This window comes from Artemia franciscana, chromosome 1 (assembly GCF_032884065.1).
Source record: "Artemia franciscana chromosome 1, ASM3288406v1, whole genome shotgun sequence".
In the NCBI taxonomy this organism is placed as follows: Eukaryota; Metazoa; Arthropoda; class Branchiopoda; order Anostraca; family Artemiidae; genus Artemia; species Artemia franciscana.
The window spans coordinates 9,122,403-9,150,078 of NC_088863.1; the positions used below are offsets into that span (position 1 = coordinate 9,122,403).

Sequence of the window (27,676 nt, forward strand, 5' to 3'; positions counted from 1 at the left end):
CCATCCCAGTTTGTGAGCGTCTTTCCTAATTTGCATTTTGGTACAGCAGTAGTCTCTGCAACTTTCAGTGCATTCCCAAATATAAATATCCAAGGCTATTGGGTCTTTATTTCCATGTAACAACAAATGATACGATACTTTGATTTTGTTTAGAATACTATGAGATGTAGCACCGTACACATCTGTGTTTTTTTTCGACTACTCCAACTTAATATTGAATTTTCCGCTTTTGGGGTTAGAGGCAACTGGCTTGAATAGAATTTTGAAACTTTGACGAAGATAGTCATTCACTGTGTGTTCTGATTCAACTAGAACTGATCCAGATAGTCTTACGTTTAAAACGTAATCGATATTACTAGTCAAGCATGAATAATCAAAATAAGTAAACTGCTGACTTGTTCTATATGTGGAGACATCGTCAGGTAATCTGACGAGAAGTATAACAGTTAATTTACCAGGACTGTTTGGGTCACACTGAAAATCACCACAAATCACGTAGCACCTATTGCCAAGTTTAGAGGTGAGCCTACTTAAGCGGTTACAAGCTTCTGAGAACTTTTTTCTCTGATTGGTCACTGTTAAGAATGGTCGGTAAGTAGACGTTAATTGAGAAGAATCGGATGGTCCTGGAAATTCTACTGCTTGATAATGATCATAAGATTCATGAAAGTTGCAATCGATTCGATCATCAACTAGTATCGCTGTACCAACAAAAGGCATGTCGCGACTTTATCGACGCTTAGCTTTTTGAAAAAAAATAGTTTTATGAGGAATTTGTTCCAGTAAGCCAAAATTGTCACTTGTGAGGAGGAACTCATAGAGACACACGACGTTAAAGTTCGGACATGTTTCATGAATGTATGTTAGCTTACCAGCATTATGCCCATACACATATCTTGAAAAAATTGAAAATTCAGTCATTTGTTTCCGTCTTTCGTCTCCAAGAGCGCTTTCTCAACTGCGGGGCAGCGGAAACTATAACTCGGGTGGGTGTTATGCCCGTTTGGGCAGAGGACACACTGTACAGATTCTACGCTACATGGGTTTTCTTTCGTCGATTCGTAGGAGCCTGCACAACGAGAACACTTGACCTCGTTCGTGCAATTGCGAGAAAGATGGTCAGAAGACTGGCAACGAAAGCAGCGTTTGGGGACTTTTCTAAATTCATTCTCAGATGGGTATACTCCATATAAATCCCTAGCTTCAGTGCTTTGTCTCGAGCAAGGGCATTACCAAAAAGGAGTTTCACGGTACCTGATTTGCCGTATCGCTTAGCTTCTAGTATTCTGGAGTTACTTTTGCGATATTCTCTGGTGTAATACTTTGGGGACAAATTTGGCGATTGCGGCATAATTCGGTTTCTGATATTTCACCTTCAGTTCAGGTTTGAAAGTCAGTGAACTGAAGAGGGCTTCGGCAGCCCCTTCTTATTTGAGATAAGCGAGGATACCTTCTCTCACTAAGTCTATTTTTGAACTTGGTCTTGATCAATAAATTCGCCCAATTTCAGTTTTGGTAAATAAAGAGATCCAGGGTAGCACTTGCCCCCTAGCCACTCTGGGCTGTTGATGATTGTCCCCTACTCCTGTCTCTTTTCATCCGGTATGGTCTTGAATTTAATCTTTTATGTTACACAGAAAATGATTATTTGCAAAAGCGGATAGCTATTTAGCCGCAGCATCCATATTACATTTTTAGTCCTAAAACGCTTTGGGGAGTGAAGGGAGATTAGAGGTTATATTCTAACACCCCCTACCAACATCCTTTAATACCTATATAATTGCTCACTGAGAGTTCGAAAATTTGGACACAAATATGAACCTTTACAGGCATCATGTACGCCTAACTCTCCGTTACTTATTCACACACTAATATCCAACAGTCTTCATGCATAATGGCTGATGCGCAATTGCTCAGAATTATACATATTTTTATTAAACGTCAAATGAATGAACTTGGTCAAACAAAACTTTAAGACAATTATCTCCATTCTCCATTTATTTTACCTGAAGTTATGCATCTTTGGGGAAGAATACACCGCCGTGAGGTATTAATGCCTTTGAAATATAAAAACTCAATATATAATTTAATTTTTTTTTAAATCCATTGGCGAATTCAGGATTTTGCTCGAATACTGTTGAGCATCCTTTCAGCGAAAATAATCGTTTTGCGTATAAAAAGCAGAAAACACGACTTCACGTTGGCACAATCTTTTCGGCAACTTATAAAGGGCATTAGAAATTTCTGTTGGTTCTGGTGTTCTAAACCCATTGGCTCAACGATTTCACCTATAGAACAATAGTGGATACGCACCCGTAATTGTCATAATCGGAAAAACACAAAATTTAACAGTGTGTAGATAAAGGCTTCGAATGTTTGTTATATGGTTCTCCAATTTTCTGAACTAATAATAAAATTTTCATCAAGATCAGTTACCCTTCTGGGGGAGTTCTCTCATTTCTTTAGAAATCGAGCAAATTTCCCAAATAACTTCGAACTTACAAAAATTTAGACGTTTAGGGAGAAAAAAAAATTATGCTCCTAGGTCATATAAAAAAAAGAAAAAAAGTCGTTCACTTTTCTTGGAATATAATTTTTTCTATTATATTCTGTTGCAGAAAATTTGTTGAGCCGTAAGAGGAAGTTGGATTTTAAACAAATTGGAAAACTTTATTCTTAACTTGTTTCATTAAGGTCGTGTTCATAACTTCCACTAATTATAAACTGACAAAATTACTGTTCACTACAGACCCAATTAAATGTGTTTGTTTCACTCGTGCTTGTGGAGATGAAAAGACTTTGTATCCTCCTTTTTGAGTCTAGATTATTGAAAATGAAAGAACTAAAATGTACGTTAAATTAAGAGAATTTTTGTGGTTTGATGTTTTTCGTATTAATGTTATTAGTAGGATCTTATCCGAGACTTTGTTGTTTTTAGCGGAAGGGGGGGAGGAAGGGATTACACAAGGATTTATTCGGGGGAAGGGGGGTATAAAAAAAACTTTAAGAAATGCATAAAAAACGTGGTTACATTTATTTTCGTTACGTTTTTACGAGTTGGGAGGTGGGTTCAAACCCCTTACCCCTCCTGGATATAGCCTTGGCTATTTGGTTTCTTAAAGAGGCTAGGCAAGGATTTTTTTTATACTTGAATCAAACAATGAGACCTGATATTAGATATTTTTTCCTCCTTTATCTACCTCCTATTGATAAATTTTGTCTATACATTGTTTTTTCTTCCTTTATGCCATTTGGTATTTCCTTTACTTCATCATTATTTTGTGCTTTATTTTGTAGATAGTGAAACCCCTGTTCGGTTTTGTCACTGAATGAAATCACTCCTGCATTCATAATTTATACTGAAAATAAACACTATTTTGGGAGCCTCCTGAAACTTTCCTCGTAAGGGAGAATAGCAGATAGTACTCTTTCCGGGGTCTCAAAGATTTTTTTAAAATTATTTTATATCTCTTGCAAATCAAAACCCCATATTCTTCTCTTACTTGAATTTACTTATTTATAGGCTTTAACTTTATTTATACAATTCCGCCGACCAAACAGTCGCAGGTGAGCGTCCTAGTTACACATTTAAAAGTAACAAAACTACTAATTTTTCTTAGGATTTCTTCAGTCAAAAAGCAGCATAGGTTGTAACAGCAATCTGAGCACAAAATTTTCTGAAGTTTTGTATAAATTTCTAACAAACTATTTTCATAGTATCTATTTCAAGTATACACTATTTTCAAAATCTTTAAATCTCTCCTTGTAACGCATGGCATCAGATAATGCTTGTTCGTTAATTTAACATTATCTTTGCCAAGCCAATTGCTCTGTCACATAACTTGAAATGTATTTAATTGATCTTTTAATGAAAAATAAATCTCTTAGGATGATGATATTTTCTGTTGATTCATATTAAAAATAATGATGACAATAACAATCCCCAAAAGCTATTTGGAGTGTCAATACAAGGTTTATTTTCTGCAAGCTTTCGAGTAGGGTGTTGAGAAAAAATTCTTATATAAGCAGTAATGTAAGAAATTTCCACAGCCAGATTCCATCACGAACAATATAGAAGTTTTCGGAATGATTCCTTCAAAGAGAAAACAGAAATTGCTTTCTTATAGTTCCCTGGTAAAAGCGTGGCTTAATTTTGTTTGTTTATATTTGTGATGGGTCTTCTTAAGCCAACGGATCTTAAGAAACAGAATTTCTGGGAAGATTGAATTACAAATAATTTTGAAAACCTGATTGACTTTCCTGTTTAAAATCTTAAGCACACAAAAGGACGAATAGGGTTTGAGGCACACGATTTCCCACCGTTCTTCTTACAAGTAAATCCTCTGTTCCTCTGTGGTGCATACTCCACAAAGAGGCTAGTAAAAATTAAATAAAACAGCGTAGCAACCATGGTGCCGAAAAGCTTCTTTCTAATATATTATTTAATAAGAAATATATTAAAGCTACTTTTAATTACAGGCAGATGATTTATAATATGTATTGAAGAAATTAGTCTGACCTGTATATGGCAACGTCCGCGGGGAAATAAAAATTCACACTCTAATTCGAGAAGCTTCAGATTTTTGTTCTTTATTAATGAAACTACTAATTATTATCAAATATTGATCATTAGTTTTTAATTAATTTATTATTATCATTATTATTATTATTATTATGATTACTATTATTATTATTATTATTATTATTATTATTATTATTATTATTATTATTATTATTATTATTATTATTATTATTATTATTATTATTATTATTATTATTATTATTATTATTATTATTATTATTATTATTATTATTATTATTATTATTATTATTACTATTATTATTATTATTATTATTATTATTATTATTATATTATATCATCTTTATTATAATTATTGTTATTATTATTATTATTATTATTATCCTAATAATTATTATTGTTAACTATTGAAAATTATGGTGTCAGGGGCTTAATTCTCTCCCCGTTTTTATGGAAGAATACATTTTTACAATAAAAATTTACCATCAACTATTTAATTCAAATAATTCTGTTAAGGATTCTCAAAAGTAGTCCCTATATTTAAATACTATTAATATTTAAGCAGTACATTCTAGACGGTACTTAAATACAAATCATCAACGTCAAACGTGAAATCAAAATTAATTACTATGCCGTAATGAACACTGAATTTTATTTAAGGAATGAATCGAATATGCTGCAGAAGATGACATCAAACAAAATTAAATCCATTAGAAAAAGTGTACTAAAATACATAGGGAACAGATTGAGTTACATGCATAAAATGAATATGTTATTTTAAAGGAATTCCTTGATATTACGAATTCTTTGCAAGATCTGAATTTTAGGTACCAGGTGAGACGGAAAACACCTTATCCTGTTGAAATTAGTAAAAGAATAATTTCTTCACAATTCTCCTAGGCAGGCACGTAATAAGAAAGGTTTTTAAGAAACATTTTGGTGCAGATATATTAAGGAGAGGATAAAAAACTAGGGATGGAAACATCGTATCATATGGTATTGTATCATTGCATCATATTTTTACCAATTTATCATATGATTCTCCAGGACACTCAAATCACCTTTTTAGCAGTCTTCTGGATCGAAATACTGCTTTCCATGGAGGATATCACCAGTCGAGTCTCCAAGGACGACGGTATCAGTCCTCTTTCATCAGACCTGGGGAACCAAAGCCAGATAACTAAAAATGGCAGAAAAGTTCAAATTTAAGATAAAAAGCATGACGGAAATCGGAATGTCCAATACAGAGATTGTTGAAAATTGTACCTTCTTAGGTACATATGAGGAAGATGCTTTGAATATTTTACACTCACGTTAAAACTAATGAAGAAAACGGTTTTCCATGGTTGTTTTTTTTTTCCGACAGTCTCAAGAACACCATATCATGTTTTCCATGCTTTTCTTGGTCGTCCGATCATCTGGGAGACTGGAAACGGGAACACCGCAGGAACATTCGTAACAGCTTTTACGAATGGCTTTTGTATTCACAGGCATGCGCTAAGGGGTTTATTTCGGAAGAGATATTCCTAGATGGGACAAGCACACAATAAAAACAAAACAGAAATTATTTAAGTTGACATACATACTATTAATAAAAAAAGAAGGAAGTAGGAGCCGAGAGTTTGATTGTCTCAGGTTTGATTTTCCCTAGTCGCCTAAAATGTGAAAAATTGCAAACAGATGCGCTTCTTGTCGGTTGTTTAATTGCCAAAAAATACCAGAAAGATATTTTTCGTAGATAAGTCCCGCCATCTTCATCAAGTTTGATACAAGAACACCCTCATTATTGATATCACTCGAGTAAGGACTAATGGCACTCCAACATTTTTTAAGATGTTCAAAACTGAAGGTAATATAGCTTTTCAGTGCACATAATACGAAAATTTTCGAGCCCTGAGTGGTGATCCGTGGAACCCATTTGTCTATGCAGAATGAGATCCTTGATGAGAAAATTCTTTGGATAGTTGGATATATTACATCCACCTATTGCGTACGTAGCTGTCTCTCCTTACAAACTAATTTTAAACCGAATATAGTGAAAGTAAATTTTCTCATTATCGTCAAAATTTGTGCCTTCAAAAGAAGAAAATAAATCGCAAGAACCCAATTCTAGAAGATTTAAATACTCTTATTTGTTTCCCCCTTTTTTCAAGGTAAGAATAGATTTTCTGGGATATGCTTACAAACACGAGTGAATTCAAGTAAAAGGCTTATCTCTGCCTGAACAAATTTCCTCATTCGGTCTTTCAAGAAAACCTTTCCAATGCGATTTTTGTTTGAAGATGGATTCGATTTTCTCTTTAAAATAATGCTTTTCCCTCTGTCAAGTTTTGAAATAGGGACACGAGTCAAGACAGGGTCAAAGTGTAACAAAAGTAAAGAAGGTATTGATGACAATGAAGAAATATTGAGTTTGGGTTAAATGAGTAACCGCTTTTCAAACTTCCCCCAAAAGATTTAAGAGCCAGATATGATGTAAGCTATTGTCTATTTTTGCTATATCCACTGCTGTTACATAAAAGAAAATTCTCAAGTCATTAATTATTAAGGTGATGCAATATCTTCAAATTAACTTTGTGAGTCTCACCGTTGACTGACCGTTTCAAAGACAAAGGGTCCATTAGAGTACCCTCAAAGGGGACTAGCTATTATCGGGATCTGTCGAAAATTTGTGGTTTGACTGTAAGATTTTACTGAAACGACAGTGAAAAATATTTATTTTTCGCTGGCAAGTTTTGCCAATTAAAGTAGGTAGCACTACAGGGAACTCCCGAAGTTTTCAAATTACTCAAATGAAATTTTTTTTTAGTTCTGTCCAAGAGTTTTTTGAGAAGGTATGCTAGAACATTTTTAGTGACCAGCCTTTCCCGAACTTGAAAATAAAATTGTGCTCCCTTTAATCACAAGTATAAAATTCACAGTTCTTGATAGTGTAAGTTTCGTTAAAACTAATGTCTGTATATCTGGCACACATATGGGAAAATTAATTCATTTATCTAAGATTTCCAGGAAAACAGTCGTTTTTGAGTTGTAGGTTTTGTGTTTTATTTTGTGTTCAGATGTTTTATCCAAGTCTTAAACGTTACGGCAAGACCTCTAAATCAATTAAAAAAAATGACCAAAAACTATTAAGTTTATAATTGTCCTATGTTGATTTTGTAAGGTATTTCATGATCTTAAATATATTTGCATGTTTCTAAACGGCTTGAAACTTAAACTTCAAGCTGTAGGGCCAAGCGGACGCTAATCTAAAAAAAAAAAAAAAAAAAAATAATAGCAAAGACTTAATAATTGGCCAGGACAATTTTCTTTGTCGGCTTAAAACCTTTATAAGATATTCCTTAAGAATAAAAAAATAGTTTTCGCCGTCTAAACATTGGACCCATAAAGTGGCCAACAGACTATTTTTTCTGAATCTAGGGAAACTGGAGAGTCCCAAGACTGATGGCACCCTAGTGTACAAGAAAGATTTTTTGTTAGGAAGCACGTCTACCATCAAACACAAAGAACCACCAAGAAAATCTTTTCGATTTGCTTTAAACATCCATTGCTTAAAATATGCGTGGACTACATAGACAGATTATTTATTGAGGCTGTGAAGGAGTCGGACTTAAAGTCCGACTCCTTCACAGTCCGACTCCTTAAAGTCCGGACTTAGAGTCAGCCAGAAACTTGAAGCCGTGTGTATCTGAGCTAAAGAAAACTTAATAAACTTAATGTGGACAAATGTACAGGGCTAAATAAGCCCAAAAAAATGACAAAACTATTTTTCAAAAGCATATCAGGAAAACCCTTGATAGGCTTCCTCGATGAATTCAGACCATACGGACCTTAATAAACACACAAATTTAAAGAACTTTTTATGAATATTTGACGTACAAAAGCAAGTGTAATATATTCCTGTATCTCTCCTTATACCATAAGAACCTTAATAAACACACAAATTTAAAGAACTTTTTATGAATGCTTGACGTAAAAAAGCAAGTGTAATATATTCCTGTATCTCTCCTATAGTTTACTATCCGTTACAGTATATTGCATGCATGGTCGAATTTGACTTGTTCTCGAAATTAATTTTAAAATGGTTTCCAAAAGATAGGTTTGTCAAAGAAAAGTAAAGAGTCATATTAAAACCTAAGACCAACAAAAATAAACTCATATAATAGTTCAAACTTAAAACAAACAGAACCAATGAAAGGATTAACCCCAAAATACGGAGATTCAAATGGACAATTACATCAAGGATAAAGATAACAGTTACTGCTAGAGATGAATATATAAGACCTACAATTATCTTAAGCAATAATTAATAGTCAGATAAATCTGTAAGGGAGAAATATTCCCACAACCAGGGGTAGGACTACCGGGAAGGGCATTATTTTTGCTTTTTTATCGTTGTTCCTTTTTCGGAGAGACTATCATTTAGGAAGCTAAAAATGTTTTACCACACCTGTCGTATTGCCTAAATGCAATATGAGAAGTCCCATGGCCCTTCCTGAGCATCTGCTTAAAGTTTCAACTTCACCATCTCACCCTTTCTGTTTTAATTACCTGTTCTGATCACCTGGCAAAATCTAATGTCTTTGATTTTCCTCACTACTTAACCACTAATAGGTTCTATGTCCCATAGAGGCTTATAGTATAGAACTGATACAGTGGATCCAGAAAAAATCAATTTTAGGACTCTCCCCCTCTCCCCTGATCCTTTCAACTTAAAACTTGTTGTTCGATAAAATCCCTGAAAGTTTGTAGGAAAAAGATTGTAATTGTTAGTGACAAACGAGAAGGGTTAAACATTTTTTTTAAAAGCCGTGAAACTGGACAATTAGGCTAGACCTATGGACCTTAATGAGGAAAAAAAAGAAAAGTTGAATCGGCTTAAACCACATTTTTTATAGTTGTTGTTTTTTTTAATGAAAAAATTGAAGTTATCCATGCCTGAAGATTAAGACATGGAAATCTCCAATAGCACAAAAGTTAAGGAAGTAAGTCAGGTTGGCATTCATTCATGAAAAAAAACTTTTTCTTTTTTTTTAGCGAATGAAACTTTGTGAAACTTTTTTTTCGTGAAAGAAAAAAACTTTTTTTTTCTTAGACAGCAAAACAGAGTTTTTTTTGTTTTGTTAAGAGAATTGACATACCTTTAAACAAACAGTAAATACAGCAAAATAGAGCACGAAAAGAGTCTTTTAATAAAATGGCAGAATGAGGAATGTAAATGCATAGCAGAAAATGGGAAATGAAATTGCCTTCAACCATATAGAAGACCAAAAATTACACAGATTTTCAGTTTGTATGAATTGGGGCCGTCAGAGACAATTAGGGACTATCTTTCTCAGAAAAAACAGACAAGATATATAAGAAATAGTTCAATTTCACCTATTGAAGAATCCACTTAGGTAATTTTTCCTCAGGTAGAAACACATAAAAAACTAAATTTTTCGTTTTAAAAATAGGAACTTCAAACCTCTGCATGAGAATTCTCTGATGTGTTTGAATTTATCTATATAAGTCATTTTTTTGGGGTATCTGCCTTCACATCTAAAATTAAGATAGTTTTCTCTTGCTCGTCACGATATTTAGAATTACCATACAAAATCATATCTTTCTTTGCATATATTACTATAAAATTTCCGTTTTAAAAACCTACCGTTTACCAACAGTTTGTTAGGAAGAACTGCTCGACACTATCCAGTTTTGTCACTTTACGTTTCTATAGTTACCCCACCCCCCTGGGATTCAATTTCACGTACTGAATAGGTTCATTACTATTATAAATGAATTACTTTGTTCAATGATGATTTAAAAACTTTTCCACGGCTTCTTTTAATCAATTCTCTACAAAGAAAATTCTGACATGTTATGTTACCGATACTAATACAGGCAAAAATACCTTTATTAAGATTTAACGATCTGGACTGGAATATTACACATGATGTAGCTCAAAATCCCACCATTTTCGTTTCACACTTTTTTCCAGTTAAATTCTCAGTAAGGCCCAAACGCATTTTTCTTTTCTAAAAATGACAAAATGTTTTATATTTTTAAAGCTAGTTTTCACTCTACACCCATCTCCCAATTCCACCCATTAAAATTCTGAAATCTTTGTCTAGGTCTATACATAATATTTTTTTTTATTCTGATTTTTAATAGCATCGTGTTCTTTCCTACAATTTTTTATACTTGTAAAAGAGATAAACATTCACTTGGCTTATTCAGAACCAAGGCTCCCTTTTATTTGTGTGTTTAAACGAAGGCCTATTTCTTGTGTGTTTTTTTTAGGAGTTTTTAGTATTAGTTGTAAAGTGGTCTAGTTTTTAAACTGTTAGTTAGAACACTGTTGTTTTATATTCTAGTTAGAAAAGTAATGAAAACATACTAAGGCTGCCAATCACTAAGTTTATTTACTAGCTTATTCACTATGTAGATTTGGTTTATCATTCATGTCTTTCTTTTGAATGGTTAGATTTGGGAAGCTAAGATTAAGCTTTTTGCTTTCCAGATTTTAGGTAAATAAAACTCAGCCACTAAAGCCATTGAAACTTAAAACAAACAGTATAAAAAAACCTCCCTTCAGCCTTAATACAGTAACATCGTAGGTAGGTAGTGGGTAGTAACATCCTTTTACTCGCATAACCTCCATGAAGAAAAAAAAAAGTCTTAGCCCAGAAGTATTTAGGAACTTATTGATGGGCAAAAGAGAAAGAAAAAATGCTAAAAACTGGTGCAGATAATGGAAAACATTAGAAAATAGGAAATTAAAAAGAATTTGGACGCTGGAGGAGAAGAGGAAGAGGAAAGGAGGACTTGAGGATAGAGGAAAGCATTGGTAGTGACTTATAAAACTTGAAAAAGGCCTTCGTAGAGGGTAAGCTGAAATGAGAATTTATATTATTTTTTTTAGCTTAGATTGTTACTTCAGCTTCGGATTCTGATTAACATTGTTTTCTACAGATAGTGTGTAGAATTCAGCTGTCCCGAGGCAAGAATATATTAATTGGGTTTACAATGTTCATATGGGCCAAATAGTAATTAATTTTGGGAAGTTGATTTTCAGATCAAGATACCAAAGGTGTGAATTGTTTTTCGGTCTTTTCTTAGTGAGCAGCATAGCAAATGGTTCTTGATAATTATCTCAGAAGTGTGAAAATACGACCTTTAAGTGTGACTACGATAATATACTTTGTCTTGAGCTGAGATGGCGTAAATCTTTTTTCTTATTTTATTACAGTGAATACAGCGGATCTCATCCCTCAGAACATTCGTATTTCTGTGATAACTCATCAATCAATTATTGTTCGTTGGATCATGAATTTCACCACGAAAGAGCAAAGGGATAAGCTTTTGCGATTTGAGGTAATCATCAAACCTAGGGATCAAGGGTACGTTTTTCCTTTTTTAAACAAAGATGTACATTTTAAAGAAACAGGAAATTTGCTCACTCTTTCCAGTTGTAGACTCCCTATATTCAATTTACTCACTCCCAGTTGTAGACTCCTTATTTTAAATTTGCTCACTCTCTCCAGTATGATGTTAAATACTGACTCCTTATGTTAAATTTACTCTCTCTTTACAGTTGTAGAATCCTTATTTTACGTTTGCTCACTCTTTCCAGTTGCACACTCTTTATATTAAATTTACTCACTCTTTCCAGTTGTAGACTCCTTATTTTAAGTTTGCTCACTCTTTCCAGTTGCGCACTCCTTATATTAAATTTACTCAGTCCTTCCAGTTGTAAACTCCTTATTTTAAACTTGCTCACTCTTTCCAGTTGTAGACTCCTTATATTAAACTTTCCAGATGCACAATTGGTGGGTTACATATGGCTCACTATAGTTCATGTGACTGCCAGCATACCCTTTTGAGTATATCCAAAATATGATAAAGGGAGAAATATTATTATGCTGTATTCGTAAATATATTCAAGGTTTCTCAAATGCACTAGTATAAATTATTTTTATATAGTAGATTTCTCAATAAGTTTTATCTATAACAAAGTAGAGATATAATATAGAAGAAACAGGAGAAATTCATGTAATTTTTAGGCGAACATAAGCCCAGGTTTATGACCCTAAAAGATATACACCAAGTTTCAACGGACTTAATTTATTTGTTTAATGTTAGAACTAGGTGCATTTTGGCTATTCAGGCCGTTCTGTTTAATTATAATCCTGGATGCACTTTGGTTTTTCATCCCGCTCACATAGGCATGGAAAACCCGCTTTTTTACTTTACATAAATTACCCAAGTTGAACATTTTTCAACTTAGTGATAATTACTTTAGAAATTTATCATAGCCTATAGTTGAAAAATGGCATCAATTAAAACACGATCATTGATTTTATTAGAAATAGGCCTGATATGTTCAATCCAAAGGACAAAAATTACAAGGACACTTTCCAAGATGGGCAGCCCAACTAGAATTTGGCGGTGTCTAATATATGATTCTAGGGTTATCTTTAATGTCTCATTTTTCTAAGTTTAGTCAATAGGCTATGCTGCAATTAGAGAATCATGTGGCATTTGCTTATAGTTTTACAGCATATGATGTTCAATGTGGCCCTAACGTGCTCCTCAGTGTTTTTTATGCAGAGAAAAATTTTTTCTTGACTTCCCTACAAAACACCTTAAAAATAACTATGGTTACTCAGTAAGGGGTCCTTTGGGTATAAGAATAGTCAGAGGAATCCGTGAGGATGCTCTTTTTCTGAGGCTGTCACAAAAAAAAAATTCTGGAGATCTAGTACCCAAAAGAAGACCCGATAGAACCCCATCGTCTTAAAGTTTCCTTTCAGTTCAGCGTCATAACAGGTTTGAGCTGCGAGGGCAGGCTCTATCTTGCTGGAAATATACCACCAATAAAACTGATCACTGCAAATACTCTCTTGCACCTATAGTGGGGAATGTCGTGGCAGTGCACTTATGATAAGATCCTGGACAATACTGATTGAATATCCCAACCTCTCGACCAATTCAGCTGTACTTTGTGTGACTAGCTCACGACCAATTAAGAGTGTCCTCAGTGACCTGGATTGTTGTCGATTCTGTCATTATTGCGCAAATAAATTGATTTGGCAAAGAATCACCACATCAGTCAAAAGAAAAACAACCTTAGGTTATCGGTTCATCTAAACAAAATAAAAAGTCACATAAAGAAAGTCTGCTTCCAACGTTTTGGTATCTTTATTCTGAAACGTCTTGTAAGTCAGTGCTAATGCGAAGTACTGTCTCTTATGATGAAACTTCAGGCTGACATATTAGTTGAACTCAGTTTACACAATCTCAACACTGCTTCTAATCTTTTGATTTTTGTATTTTGTTTGGTATTTTGTTGTTATTTTGTTTGTTGTTTGTTTGTTGTTTGTTTGTTTTTTTGTTGTTTTGTTGTTGTTGTTTTTTGTTGTTGTTGCTTGTTTATTGTTTGTTTGTTTGTTGTTTTTTGTTTGTTGTTGTTTGTTTGTTTGTTGTTTTTTGTTGTTGTTTGTTATTGTTTGTTTGTTGTTTGTTTGTTGTTTGTTGTTCGGTATTGATTGTTGTATTTTGTTTGGTAATGATCGCTAGTCGGCATTCATTAGCAGATCATTTCAAAATGAGAGTTTGGAAAGCTGCGAACTTTTAATTTTAAATAAAGCTATGTAAAACCAGTTAGGTTAGGCTAATCTTTTCAGACTCTGGTTTGGCCCCATATTATAACCTCGTCCTCTTTTTAATGCTTTTGAATATAGATGAACATCCATACTTGTAATTTATTTTCGATTTCGTAAATATTTTGGATGAATTTAAAATATGAATGCTTCAATATTATTATGTTGTTGATACGGATCGTTGATAAGACTTCGTTGATAAGATCGTTGATAAGAGATCATTGAATAGCAAAATCCTCTCTAATTTTCTTCAACCATACTTCGCCAACATCTCCGCCAACATTATAGCACTCCGTTTGTTTTTCTGTTTGGTATACATTCTTAAGCAAGAGGGCTAGTTGGTGTTTAGCTTGGTGTGTGTTACCCTCTTTGTCAGGAGGAGAATATTCAGAAGGGAAATAAAAGAAATGGGGGATGGGAGTGGGTAGTAATAACTTTTCTTGCATTTAAATAAGAAAAGGAACTAGGAGATTCTGTTTCAATTATTTATAATAGATTTGACGTTTCACATGACGAATTATTTTTAACTATTTTAAGGGTTTTGCCGGCAACAGAATATAAAGAGTATAGAGTTTTGGAGGGGGGGGTCGAATTTCAATTCTTCTTACAGTTGAAACATCTTCTCAACTAAACCTACGTAATGCGTTTTTATGGTTCCACAGTGTAGTTGTAACAATGTCTTTTTTCGACTTAAAGCTTTTTATTCGAATGAAACCTTCCAATTCTACTTCAGGAGTCGTTCCAAATTGGGAAAAAAGTTAAATTTTAAAGTAAAGAGTGAGTCATTAAGGAGGGGGCAGTGTCCCTTCTGCACAGTTTCTGTTAATTTTAAGTTCTGATATAGCTTCTTGTATTTTTATTTACATTTCTCGGAAAACTTCGATTTTATTTAATTTCTAGTCATTTTTAGATCATGACTGAAAATCTGCCTCTTCCCTTAGCAGAAAACATTCTCTGGAAAATTATCCCCTCCCACGACTAAAAATTCCTCCTGCGAAAAATTTTCCAATGGAAAATTTCTCTCCTGAAGAACTTCCCCCGACCAGGTATAATTGTGGAAAGAAGGTATGGAGGGGGCTACTTTCCCTCCGATCACTCTTGAATCTAAAAAAGGGAACTGTAACTTTTAATGTTCAATCGAATGAGCCTCCTCCAAAGTTTGTAAGACCACTGTTTCTATATAAACCTTATAGAGGCATCGTTATATGATCTCAGGACTATTTTTTGACAAAATGGTTATCTCGAAATTTTGATGATGCGTTAGGTTAAAGGGGGGCGCGGAGTAAGGGCAGTTTTCCTTCAGTCCCTCTTGACTCTTAAAAAAGAAATTAGAACTTTTGATTTTCAATCAAATGAGCCTCGTCCAAAGTTTCTACAACTTCCCCTTACATAAAAACTTTATATGCCCAAAAGATTAGCTTAAAACCCTTCCCCCCTAATTCTAAGGGGTTTTGTCAACCCAGAATGTGTTGTTATATTACATATGGGTTATTTTGAACAAGATGGCTATCTAAAAAGTTTGATTGGGTGCATTTGGGGAAAACATGATTTAATGGGGGGGGGGGGGGGCTTGTCTTCCTTTGATCATTTTTAACTAAATAAAGGAACTAGAACTTTTAATTTCCAATCAAATGAGCCTCCTTGGAAGCTTATACGACCACCCTGTTCATAAAAAAAATTGCCCATTGGGCATTACTTACAACCCTTGTTCTCGGGCTCTGGAGGGTTGTGTCAACCTTGGAGGCTCTGTTATATTAGCTTATAAATATTTTGAGCAAAATGGTTTTCTCAAAATTTCAATTGAATACCTTCGCAAAAAAGATGGTTTGAGGGGGGGGCTAGTTGCCCCCCGATCAATTTTGACTCTTAAAGGAGAACAAGAGCTTTCAACTTTAAATCAAATTAGCCTTTTCCAAAGTTTTATAAGGCCACACATCACTTAAGAGCCTTATATGCCCCCTGGGTATAACCTACGATCCTTGTTTCTGGGGAGTGTTTTCAACCACCAAGGCACTGTTATATGATCTTGGATTATATTGAACACAATTTATATATCAAAATTTTGATTGGATGCATTAGGTGAAAAGAGGGAGTGGAGTAAGGATAATTGCCTTCTGATCACTTTTGATTCTTAGAAAGCGAATTCGAACTTTCAATTTGCAACCAAATGAGACTCCTCCAAAGTTCTTATGACCACCCCTTCTATAAGAACCGTATATCTCCGTGGGGTATAGCTTACAACACTTTTCCCCGGGATTTGGGGAGTTTGGTTGACCCAGGAGTTTTTGTTAAAAGGTCTTTTGACTATATTGAACAAAATGTATCTCGAAATTTTAATTTGGGCGAAAGAGAATGTGAGGGGGGACTAGTTGCCCTCTGATTATTTTTTACTCCTAAATAGGGTAATAGGACTTCTGATTTCCAATCAAATCAGCCTCCTCCATAGCTTTAATCCCTTTCGTCGGATTATTTGGTATACTACACAAGGAGAAAAACCTTTACTAAAGCTAATCTGTCAGCTGAATCAAATGCATATTTATAGCCTATATTACTGAGGACAAAAGTGGTCTAATAATCTGAACACTTTTCAATTATTAATAGAAGAGTGAATGTTTGGTCAACACTTGCTCTCCCCTTCGTAAAACTATACTAATCTTCTCTTACAACTAAATATACAGTGTCTCTGAGGAATAAAGGCGTCAGATGACTCAGCCGGTTCTCAATTATTAATCTAAGAGACAAAATTTGGTCAAAACATTCTCCCCCTTCTTAGAACCACACTTTACTTCTCTTAAGGCATTATCTACACCCTCTATTAGTCTATAAGTATCATCATGCTATGTATTTTCCTTCTCACTAAAATTCAGCTAATGCCTTCCCAATAACCATACTCACTCTTTTCACGTTTCTTATGAAGTGTCAATTAAAGTTTCTAAAATCACGAGACTACATTTACATTTATCTGTGACTCCGGGACCACCATATTTAATGAAATCACTTACCAACTATTAGCATCTGAAGCGTGAATATCTTTGAATTGTATTTCCACTGTCTCTAACTCCCCCTAAAAAAATCCTTCGGTTAAAAATTGTCAACAATCTTTTTATCCTTTTCTATATCATTTATACATCTTTATCACAGTTTGACAAATTCTTAGAAAATTCAACCGATCTCCTTTTAACGCTTCATTTTTGCTAATTGAGGCCTCTGTTCTATCTTAAACTGGGATGAGTTCATACTGACTACATCCTCTCACTTTTTAATAGGCCGTTACAGTTGCGTATCATATTATCACGCAGTCTGGATGCCATTTTAGATTTCTTTAGCAATTTCAGTCATGGCCTCGATTTCACAATTTCTTGATTTCTAACTTTCCTAACTGAGTTTCTAGCTCCTCCCCCTAGGATATCTTCAGCTAATTCTCAGATTATTTTTCTGAAATTGTTCCAGCCATCTTTTACACTGTCGAAATCGGAACTCTTTAAATTCATATCGAGCTCTTCCTGAAAAGTTCCGATCAAGTTCTCTTCCTGGAGTCTATCAACGTCATAACTACCTGAAATATAGTCATATAGTCTGTTTACAGTTAATGCCTGAAGTGTGTGCTTCAATACCCACCATGCGACAGAAGCAAAACAGTCTCAAGTTCTCAAAGTATTATATAACCGATATTTGTTGTGCAATTCGTTGAAAAATTGTGGAAAAAAAGTTTTTCGAATTTTATTTGAGTTTTTGCCTCTAAATTACAGGCCATGGAATCTTTGTGGGGGGATTGTGCTATTGAGTTTTTTTTTGCTTTGTTTTGGAGCGGAGGTTGAAATATATCTTATCTTATATTTTATCTTATACGTCTAATTTAATTGAATTTAAAAGAAACAGTTTATCGTTAATTTTTTTCCTGAAAAACTCTTGTTTTCCTTTTTTTGTTACTCCGCCTTTCTCCTCTTCTCTATAAGTGGTTGAAAATGAAATTATTATTTTAAATATTCTATGTATTATTATTATTATTATTATTTTTAGTGTTATTACCACTATGACTGATATATTGTTATTATTAGTCATTATTGCAAATACTATGCATAAGATAAAAGGAAATGTGAGTAAATCTGACTACCTCACTTTAAAAAAAAATCTACTTTAGTTATTATTCATTTTAGGTAAATAATTTGTCCTGGGCTATTTACTTTATTCATCAGCTCAGTAAATTTAGAACTTCGGAAGGTTTTGTTTTTTCAGGCTTAAATTAATCTTCTTTTACTTTTTTCTCTTTTCCTTTTCTTTTTCTTCTCCTTTCCTTTTCTTTTTTCTTCTTTTCACCTTAGTTTAATCGTAGAAAACTTAGTTTTGAATTGGATTGATATGGATATAACAAGGTCGATAGCGTTTGCTGAAACTATTACATCTTGCTAAAACTCAATAAAAAAAAAATTAGGGCACTGTAATGCGACAGTGGATGATACAGTAGTAGATACACTAGCTTTAGTAATGAATGTAACGAATCAAATTTTATTCATTTGCAATATTACAGATTTAAAATTGTTATCCCATTGTCTGCAACACGACGTTCAGTTCGAATAGAAAGTCTTTCCCCAAATGCATCATACCAGATCTCAGTCATAGCCATTGGTACTGATAGAAAGCGATGGAAAGGTGCATCAACGTTGATTAGAACAGCAGGTACGTCTTTAGCTAAAGAACCTTTTTATTCACGATCAAACTGTGTGAGTTTAAATTATCTTTCAAAGTGTAAATTGTGAGTTAAATTACCTAAGCTAACTATCTCTACATATTAAATATTTAAGTAAAACATACCCCAATAGTAGGTTATCTCTCTTGGGCTAAGCTGATTATCTTCAAGTGGACAAAGAGAAATTGGTTTTGCAACAGATCAAGAACAAAGTTTGATCGGTTTTATACGTAAGTACCCGACTTTATTGATGTTAAGATCCACAGTTGAGCTAGGTCAATAAAACTTTCAAAGATTTTCAGTTTTTAATATTTGAGCTGACGCCTGAAAATGTCATCTATCTGGATCTACTACATTCTTTAAACAATCAAAGAAAGTTTGATCAGCGAACGATTATTTACAGATTCTCACGCTGACATTACCTAGAAGTTTTGCTTCAATAATCCATAAAGTGCTACATGATATTTTTGTCATAAAACAGCTTATAGCCGGATTCCATCAGCCTATTAAGGTCAATCAATTTATTTAACCGTATATTGTGTATCTTATTCTTTTTCAGGATGCTTTAAACTGTCTGTTTGAATGTGTCCACCCATAATTTTTTTGGGGGGGGGCTTTTACATATAAATTTCGAATCATATGCTTACCTGCCTCAAATTGGAAGGGTGCGAAGAGGACTTGGTCAAAGAGGCCTCTTCTGTCAAAGAGGACTACTGCTTAAACGAGTCAAATCTTTCCGTATGTGAGAAGAATACCCGATAGCTCTCCTCATATACAGAATGATTTTTGTTTATTTTAAGTTTAAATACTTTCAATTTCATCACTCTACATTCATTTTGAAAAAAACTCACTTTTTGTAATTCATTCTGAGAACAATGGTAACGGATGGACATTCTCTGTTTTTTCCTTTTTTGATAATGACATCAAACCAACGGTCCTAGATTTTCGAGAAAAAACTCATTCAAACTGAAATTTAAAGTTCTAGTGCCTTTTTTAAGTAATAGAAGAGATTACGCCAGTTGATGCAATCATTCCAAAGATGTTCTTACTCTATACAAAAACACGGATAATATAAACAACTATCTGAATTGACTCATTTGAGGCCTCATAAAATTATGTCCTGTGGCGTGTAATTGGATATAGGCTATTATAGAGTAGACCTAGTGAAGTTTCTGTAGGTTGGTGGGAAGGGGGGGCTAAAACCTAAAAAATTCATTTTCGTCGCCATGTTTTTTAACTTTTTGCGAGCCTCTAAATAAATATAGAAGGAGGGATGGAGGTGAATTTGATCCTAGCTGTTCTTCATCCCGATGAAATTTGTGGACTAAACTAAACCTACAACATGGGCACATCCCCCTTTATTTCAACATATTTTAAGTGTAACATAACAGATCGGCTCACCTGTCCAGATTTGAAAGGTTGTAGCTCCCATCAAACTAAAATATACTGTTTTGGATAGACAAAATGGGCCAATTATTAATTTAAAACAAGCCTGGAAAAGCAAAATAATTGCTAATTCTGAACAAAATCAGCATAGTCTACTAGAATAGTCAAACTCTAATTTATATAAAATTACTTAAAAAAGAAATTGGTTTGATGAACAAGTATAAAATAAAACGGGTAAAAATGTTAATGCATGTTTGAGGAAAGTAAAAAAAAAAAAAAAACAGAAAAAAAAAAGAGAGCTTTGTACAACAACGACAAAAACATTTAATACGATTAAAACATTTTTCCTCGCAATAAGAAAGGAAAGGAAAAAAACACTTTTTCAAGTAAAACTGAAAGAAAAATAAAAAAGTCCCAGGTTAGCTGGACCAGTAATATGGAATTCTTTACCAACGAGCATAAGGTTATCTGAAAATGTTAGCCAGTTTAAGAGTAGAATGAAGAATCACCTTCTGGGAAGAGATTATTTAAATAATTTAAATGGGATAGCTTATTGTCTTGTTTTTTAAGTAGGATTTTTCTCTCTCTCTTTCTCTCTCTCTCTCTCTCTCTCTCTCTTCTCTCTTCTTCTTCTTCTTTATTTTCTTTTTTTCTCTTCCCACTTTTTGTATCGTTTCCTTTTTCTTTTCTTTTTTGTTAATGAAGTCGGTATTGTTGTTCATTGAATGTTAATCAGCCACTACTAACAAGTCTTCTGGCAGCCCAAATGCAGCAACCAGAAGCAAAATGTTAATTTTGAAGACAAAAATGAATATTTGGAAAATATTAAACAAGGTGGAAATTTCAAGAGGCTCATCATTGATTTCTGCTGAGTACTTAAGCCAGTTTAATCGAAAAATTAGACAGGCAGATAAAAGGGAATATGACCAAACATAAAAACATTGATTAAAATTGATTAATATATAAGAAACTTTGACCTAAGCACTTAGACAAGCAGGACCCGGACACGTTCTTTCCTTTTAATCAAATTAAAGTTCACAATGTCTAATTAACGATAGACCAAATATAATTTAATAACATTTCTAGTGATAATTTTCTATTTAAGTACTTCTACTGAGAATTGCCAAGGTTGGTTATAATTTTCCCTTTAGGGGTCATTAGACTCAATTCAGAAGTCCTAAGAAATAAATGGGCTATGAAAGGCTCATAACTTCGGAGATTACAATTTCGCCCAAAAAAAATATATTGAGAAAACAGACGTCTATTTACCACATAAAATCCAACTATGCAAAATTCCGTTTGTTGATTATTTTGAATATTCATGTTTCTACTAAGAAAATCTAATGAAAAGGGCGGATATTCTAAAAGAGGGGGCATGACCTTTCAAATACTGACTAGTAATACTATGGAATTTTTTATCCCTATTTTTAGGGCTATAATAAGAGAAAAATTGAGATGGCTAGGACACGATTTCCGGATGAAGAATGACAGATTGCGACAGATCGTCGTTTTTGGCCATACAAATCGGACCGAAATAAAAGAATATCGTCCCCAAACGGGGTAGCAAGAGGTCTTAAAATAGGACATATGAGAAATTAGTCTGTTTACAACATAGAATCCAACTATGCAATACTCCGTTTGCTTATTATTTTGAATATTCAAGTTTCTACTAGTTCTACTAGAAATCAAAGGAAAAGGGGGATATTCTAAAAGAGGGGCTTGACCTTTCAAATGCTGACTAGTAATATGTCGCAATGAACTATGTGAATTTCCTGTATCTGCTAAAGTCCCATAAAACAGTTTAAATTTGCTCAGTAGGCTCTATGGAATTTTCTATCCCACTTTCTAGGGCTATAATAAGAGAAAAATTGAGACGGCTAGGACATGATTTGCGGATGAGGGATGACAGATTGCGAAAGATCGTCCTTTTTGGCCATACAAATTGGACCGAAATAAAATCATATCTTCCCCAAAAGGGGTGGTAAGAGGTCAAGAGAAAGGATTTAAGAGAAATTAGCACTCTTGGGAGGATGTAAGGAAAGAAACTTTGAAAAGGTTGAGATAGAGGATGCGCCTAAGTAATCAATTCCTAATGTCTTCACGTCAAGAATAACTAGGGATCTAGAACAACCCATGGAGGACAGCTCTAACTATAATCCTTAACTTCTATCAAATTCGACTCTAAAACGACAGACAGTTTTATTCTGTTGGCGTTATTGATGATATTGTTGGTTTCCTTTTTTATTGATATGAAGTAAGGATGTCAGAAATGTTACATAATCCCAAAGTAGTAGCATTAATGGTGTTGTATTAGTAGTGGAAGTAAAAATAGTGGCAGCGGAGTTAATAGCAGCAGTAGCATGTACATGTTGCCTTTTGGTAAGTTGAAGATTCCACTCATGATACTCCAGAAGTTTTATCTTGATCGGTAAGCGGTTCCAAAAATATTGCTGATACACCTGTATCAGCAATCTTTATGCACATAGTATGTTTTGATTTAGTTCACTTTCCCTTTAGCGTTTCCTCAGATGTCCATTTTAATATTCTCAGCCTTGATAGTACTCGCTAAAGAAGCAGTAGCCTTAGTGGTAGTAGTAGTAGTGATAGTGGTAGCAGTAATATTAGTTGCAGTAGTAATAATAGTAGTAGCGTGCAAATATTGCCTTTTCGGTCAATTAGTCATCTGCCTAATCATTTCTTCTAAACACCACATTAGTATAGTCAGTCATACTTGAGTTGCGTCCTTTTGACAAACCGTATGTACATAAATAGCTTTGATTTAATTCAACATATACTATATGTAAACAATGAATGAATTGCCTAATATACAGCCCTTCCCCCGAGGACTTCCCCAAAGGTATAATTACTGGACCTTCCGGTAATTCTGAACAGATGTGTTTTTGAAAACGATGGTTGTAAGGGGGAGGGGCTGGTTGCCCTCAAATCACTCTTGAATCTTAAAAATGGTACTAGAACTTCCAATTTCCATTCAAATGATCCCCATCCGAAGTTCATGTGACCCTCCATTTCATTAAAGCCTTATTTGTCCCAGGGTATAACTTACAATCCTTGCCCTTGGGCTCTAGGGAGTTGTGTCAACACTGATGTCATTATTATATGCTCTTTGGACTATTTTGGACGAAATGGCTATCTCATAATTTTGGTGCGTTTTGGGAAAAGAGTGTATCGGGGATAGGGGAGGGGGGTAGTTACCTTCCATCACCTTTAACTTAAAAGGGAACTAAAACTTTCAGTTTTCAATCAAATAAGCTTCCTCTTAAATTTATTCAACCACGCCTTCCGAAAAACCTGATCCCAGATATAACTCATAACCTCGCCCCCAGGCTCTGTGTGGTTATTTCAACCTCAAACGTCTTGTTGTATGATCTTGGACTGTTTTGAATAATTGGCGATTTCAAAGTTTCTATCGGATGCGTTTTGGTAAAAGTGGACCTGGGTGGGACGCTAGTTGCCCTCTGATCAGTTTTGACTCTTAAAAATGTCACTAGAACTTCTTATTTTCAACTTAACAAGTCACTCCTGAAGACTGTACGACCACCCCTTCCATGAAAACCTTATATGTTAATAATGGGCAACTAGCGTTTCATGTAACCCTTGCCATGAGGGCTGTAAGGGGGGGGGGGTGTCGTCAAATGTGTTTGGGAAAATGATGGGCGTGGAGGGGCTGGTTGTTTTCCAATCACCTTTGACTCTTAAAAAGGGTAATTTCAATTTAAACATCAGCTTCAATTTAAAAAGAAAAGTTTCAATTTCCAATCGAATGAGCTCCTCTCGAAGTTTCAATGACAACTCCTTCTACACGAAGTGCCTTGGTAAGAAAAAAATTCAAGTAATACATTGTGTCCACATCGCTCTTTACTTAGGCAGCGCTATTGCACTGCCTATCATACCAGATAAGTACATCAAAGAGATTAATGATATATTCAGGAACAATATTTCTTTGGTTAAGGTAGAAAGTAAGGTTAAAAACGGGTTCGGTATTAAATCTGGAGTTAAGCATTGTTGTGTCCTGTTCCCTTTTATACGGCTTATTTGGATGAACTTCTCCTGGGAAGACGAGAAAGGCTATGAGAGAGCAAGGAATCAAATGAAATGATAAAAACTTTAGAATTAAATTAGGCAAATGATTTAAGTTTCGTGGATGATAATGTCAGGAAAATGAATAAATTTTTGGATATTTCAGGATGCAAGAATATGTTTAAAAATTAATGCCAAGAAAAACAAGCTGATTAGACTAGGAATAAATGAAGGGGAAGAAGTGATGTTGGGTAAAGAAAAGATCTATCAAGTGGATTGATTCATTTTCCTGGGTAGTATTGTTAATAAGGATGTTCGATGCAGTGAAGATGTTAAAAACAGAATAGCCAAGGCTAAGTGTGCTTTTTCAAAGCTGAAAAAAAGTTTGAAAGAATAGAAAAATAAGTCTGCACACCAAGATTTGAATATTAGAAGCAAAGATAGTGTTAGTGGACAGTTTTTTCCAGACATGAAGCCAACATTATTCATATATATCTCTTCACTGACTTTATTAAAAGTTTTAGCCATTGTTTATATATTTTCATTTCATCTCTTGCCTTGTCCAGATTTACAAATTAGATCGAAAGAAAGTTCTTAAGCCGAACTTGCCAGACATGACAACAAGCACCAAAGAGAGATAAAACTCCACAAAAAAAACCTCAAACGAGACTGCGGTCAGTAAAGAGAAAAGAGATGAAAGATTAAAACAACGCGGATACTTCGCCTATATCTAAACTAGGCGTCCTCAGCACAAGATAAAAAGAAAAACACTAAAAGAATTGATTCAATATTAGTTAACAAGAACATTATTTCGCAATAGAATAGTTAATTTAGTTTCAATTTTCATAATTTTTCCTCAGTTGCTTTGATGTTCTCATTGAAGCAACTCTGATAGCTTATTTTCCCTACGTGGATCAGTAGCAACAACTGTATTTATTATTATTGGTGGTGGTTTTATTTGTTTTTAGTTTAGTATTTTTTCTTTTTATCGTGCGCTGGGGACGCCTAGTTTAGATACAGGTGAAATATCCACATTATTTTAGAATTTCATCTCTTTTCTCTCTACTGGCTGCAGTCTCGTTTGAGGTTTTATTTGTGGAGTTTTATCTCTCTCTGTTGTTTGGTGTCATGTCTGGCCAATTCGGATTAAGAACTTTCATTCGTCAAGCTTATGGGCAACAATTAGCCATTTCTGTCAATTATTACCCGTTTCTCTTTTAGTTGTCTATTGAAAAATTAGATCTGTTTCAGATTTGAGTTAAACACTAAACACTTAGATTCGTTTCGTGTCTCTTTCAGTTCTTCAATGTAGTTTTTACTTCTTTTTGTCCTTTGATAAAGGTGTCCAGACGGCAGCCTGGAATTCTGGAGATTTTTGTAGTATATATTTTTTCCCTGTCTTAATTAAAATATTACCCGTCACAGCTTGTATTCACTTTTAATTCTGTCTCTCGTTTCATTTGAATGAAATTGAGTCTCTTATTATCTGCTGAATATACATCTAAACGAGCGAAAAGATGCATAAAACAAATTTAGATCGGACTTTAATTTGTTTTTTTTATGGGTATCATTGATCTCGTTATTTGACTTTTTCCTTCGAGATAAACTTAAATACTGTCTATTATCAGTTTCTAGTGCTGTAAGGCCTTATATCCTTCCTTTCTGGTCTGATCAATCCTTTAAATTCGCTCTTATTTTGTCAATTTCAAACTGAGCAGGCGAAACAAACGTGTCTAGGCAACCAAACTCTAAAAGCTTTCTCCAATATACTGTACATGGGATAAATGTCACTGGTTCTTCCTGTCGGTCTCAATTTCTTTTATCTCCTTTTCAAAAGCCCCTCCTAATTAACTTACCTGCTCTGAGAGATTAAAAGGGGGAAATCCATTTTCTACTTATTGTGCACCAAAATATAGTTACGACAACGTTTTAGGCGTACTGCCCAACTTTTAAAACACTCAAAAGCTAAAATGGATTGTTATTACCCATTTTTGAAGCTAGATTTTCCTCTGCAAACCTTCTAGTTTGTATTACAGGATCATCCTGAAGATACTAAATAAAACAAGAAAATTATGTAGAGTGGAAAATAAAATCAAATAGATAAAAAAATAACAGAGTAAGTTCAATTATAGAAATGGAACTCTAAAAGAAAAAGCAGCAGATATTCTAAAGTTTCAAATTAATCAGGAGCCAAAAATTTCCATGCTCTTTTTTGAGGGATGGGATGTTGAGAGGGGGCAATGCCCCACCCGAAATTTTTGAAAGTTAAACTTCTCTAAGCCCAAAGACTTAGGGCTATAAGTTTCAAATTGATAAGAAATAGGAAGTTTTCGGCCCACTACTGGGCCAGGAAAGTGGACTGTTTCCATCAAAATATAAGAACGATAGTTTTCCGGTTTTCTGCACAGTTTTAAAAACGACACAAATTAAAACATAGTTATCACGCTTTTATCAAGTTAGCTCTTCATCTACATAGCTTCAGTTTTGCATTAGAGAGCTATCACCAAGATTTTAAATAAGGAAAAAGAAAATTATGTGTAGCAGAAAATAAAACAAGATGAAGCACAAAAAACGTCAGTTAAGAAATAGAAAAAAAAACACTTCTAATAAAGAAGGAAGAACGTCTTTTAAAAATAAAATAATAAAAAAAGAATAGAAAATTATGTATAGCAGGAAATAAAACAAGATGAGTCACAAAAAACCTCAGTTAAGAAATAGAAAATAAAAACACTTCTAAGAAAGAAGGAAGAACGTCCTTTAAAAATACTCAACGTTAGGTATTTTAGCTATATATGACACAGGAAATAACAAGTTTTCTCTATTTCAACTTCTCTTGAAACAGAAACGGGGATTAGCATTCCAATTTGGCAAATTGGCAGACAAAGCAACTGAAGAGATTGCTTTTTTCTGCAAATATTGCTGAAAATGGAACACTAGAAAGTAACAGACTTCAGAAAATTTATATTCGCAGATATGCAGAAAATAAAAAATGGGCTATTGGAGAATTTCTTTTGGGCTACTTCCCTGCAAGAATGAGAATAGTGTTTAAAGTGTGTATTCAGGTCCTGTGCTTTTTAATTGCATTATGACTACAAACAAATTCGTATCAAATCTTATCAAAACCCATGTATTGCTCCACTTCCAGAAAATGCTGCAGAAAACAAGAAAAATATGTTCTTTCACGAATCAAAATCCGTTTTTAATAAAGAAAAAATATGAAGTTTTGCCTAACAAATAATTTAACCAACAAATAATTAATGAGACAACAAATAATAACATAATAAATAATAATAACAACAATAATAATAATAACAATAATAATAATAATAATAATAATAATAATAATAATAATAATAATAATAATAATAATAATAATAATAA

The 27,676-nt window shown here is 33.8% G+C and overlaps 1 protein-coding gene across 2 annotated transcripts in view; it reads left to right on the top strand.

Moving 5' to 3' along the window:
* Positions 1-27,676, top strand: part of LOC136025156 (uncharacterized) — a 73,206-nt gene that overhangs the window by 20,883 nt on the left and 24,647 nt on the right. The window contains exons 1-3 of one of the 2 annotated variants that reach the window (XM_065700922.1): positions 6,329-6,389; positions 11,772-11,922; positions 18,713-18,861. In XM_065700922.1, coding sequence (XP_065556994.1) covers positions 6,374-6,389; positions 11,772-11,922; positions 18,713-18,861 — 316 coding nt within the window. In that variant the 5' untranslated portion in view covers positions 6,329-6,373. Of the gene's footprint in view, positions 1-6,328; positions 6,390-11,771; positions 11,923-18,712; positions 18,862-27,676 lie in introns of those variants that run through there. The other variant, XM_065700912.1, reaches the window with a different exon arrangement.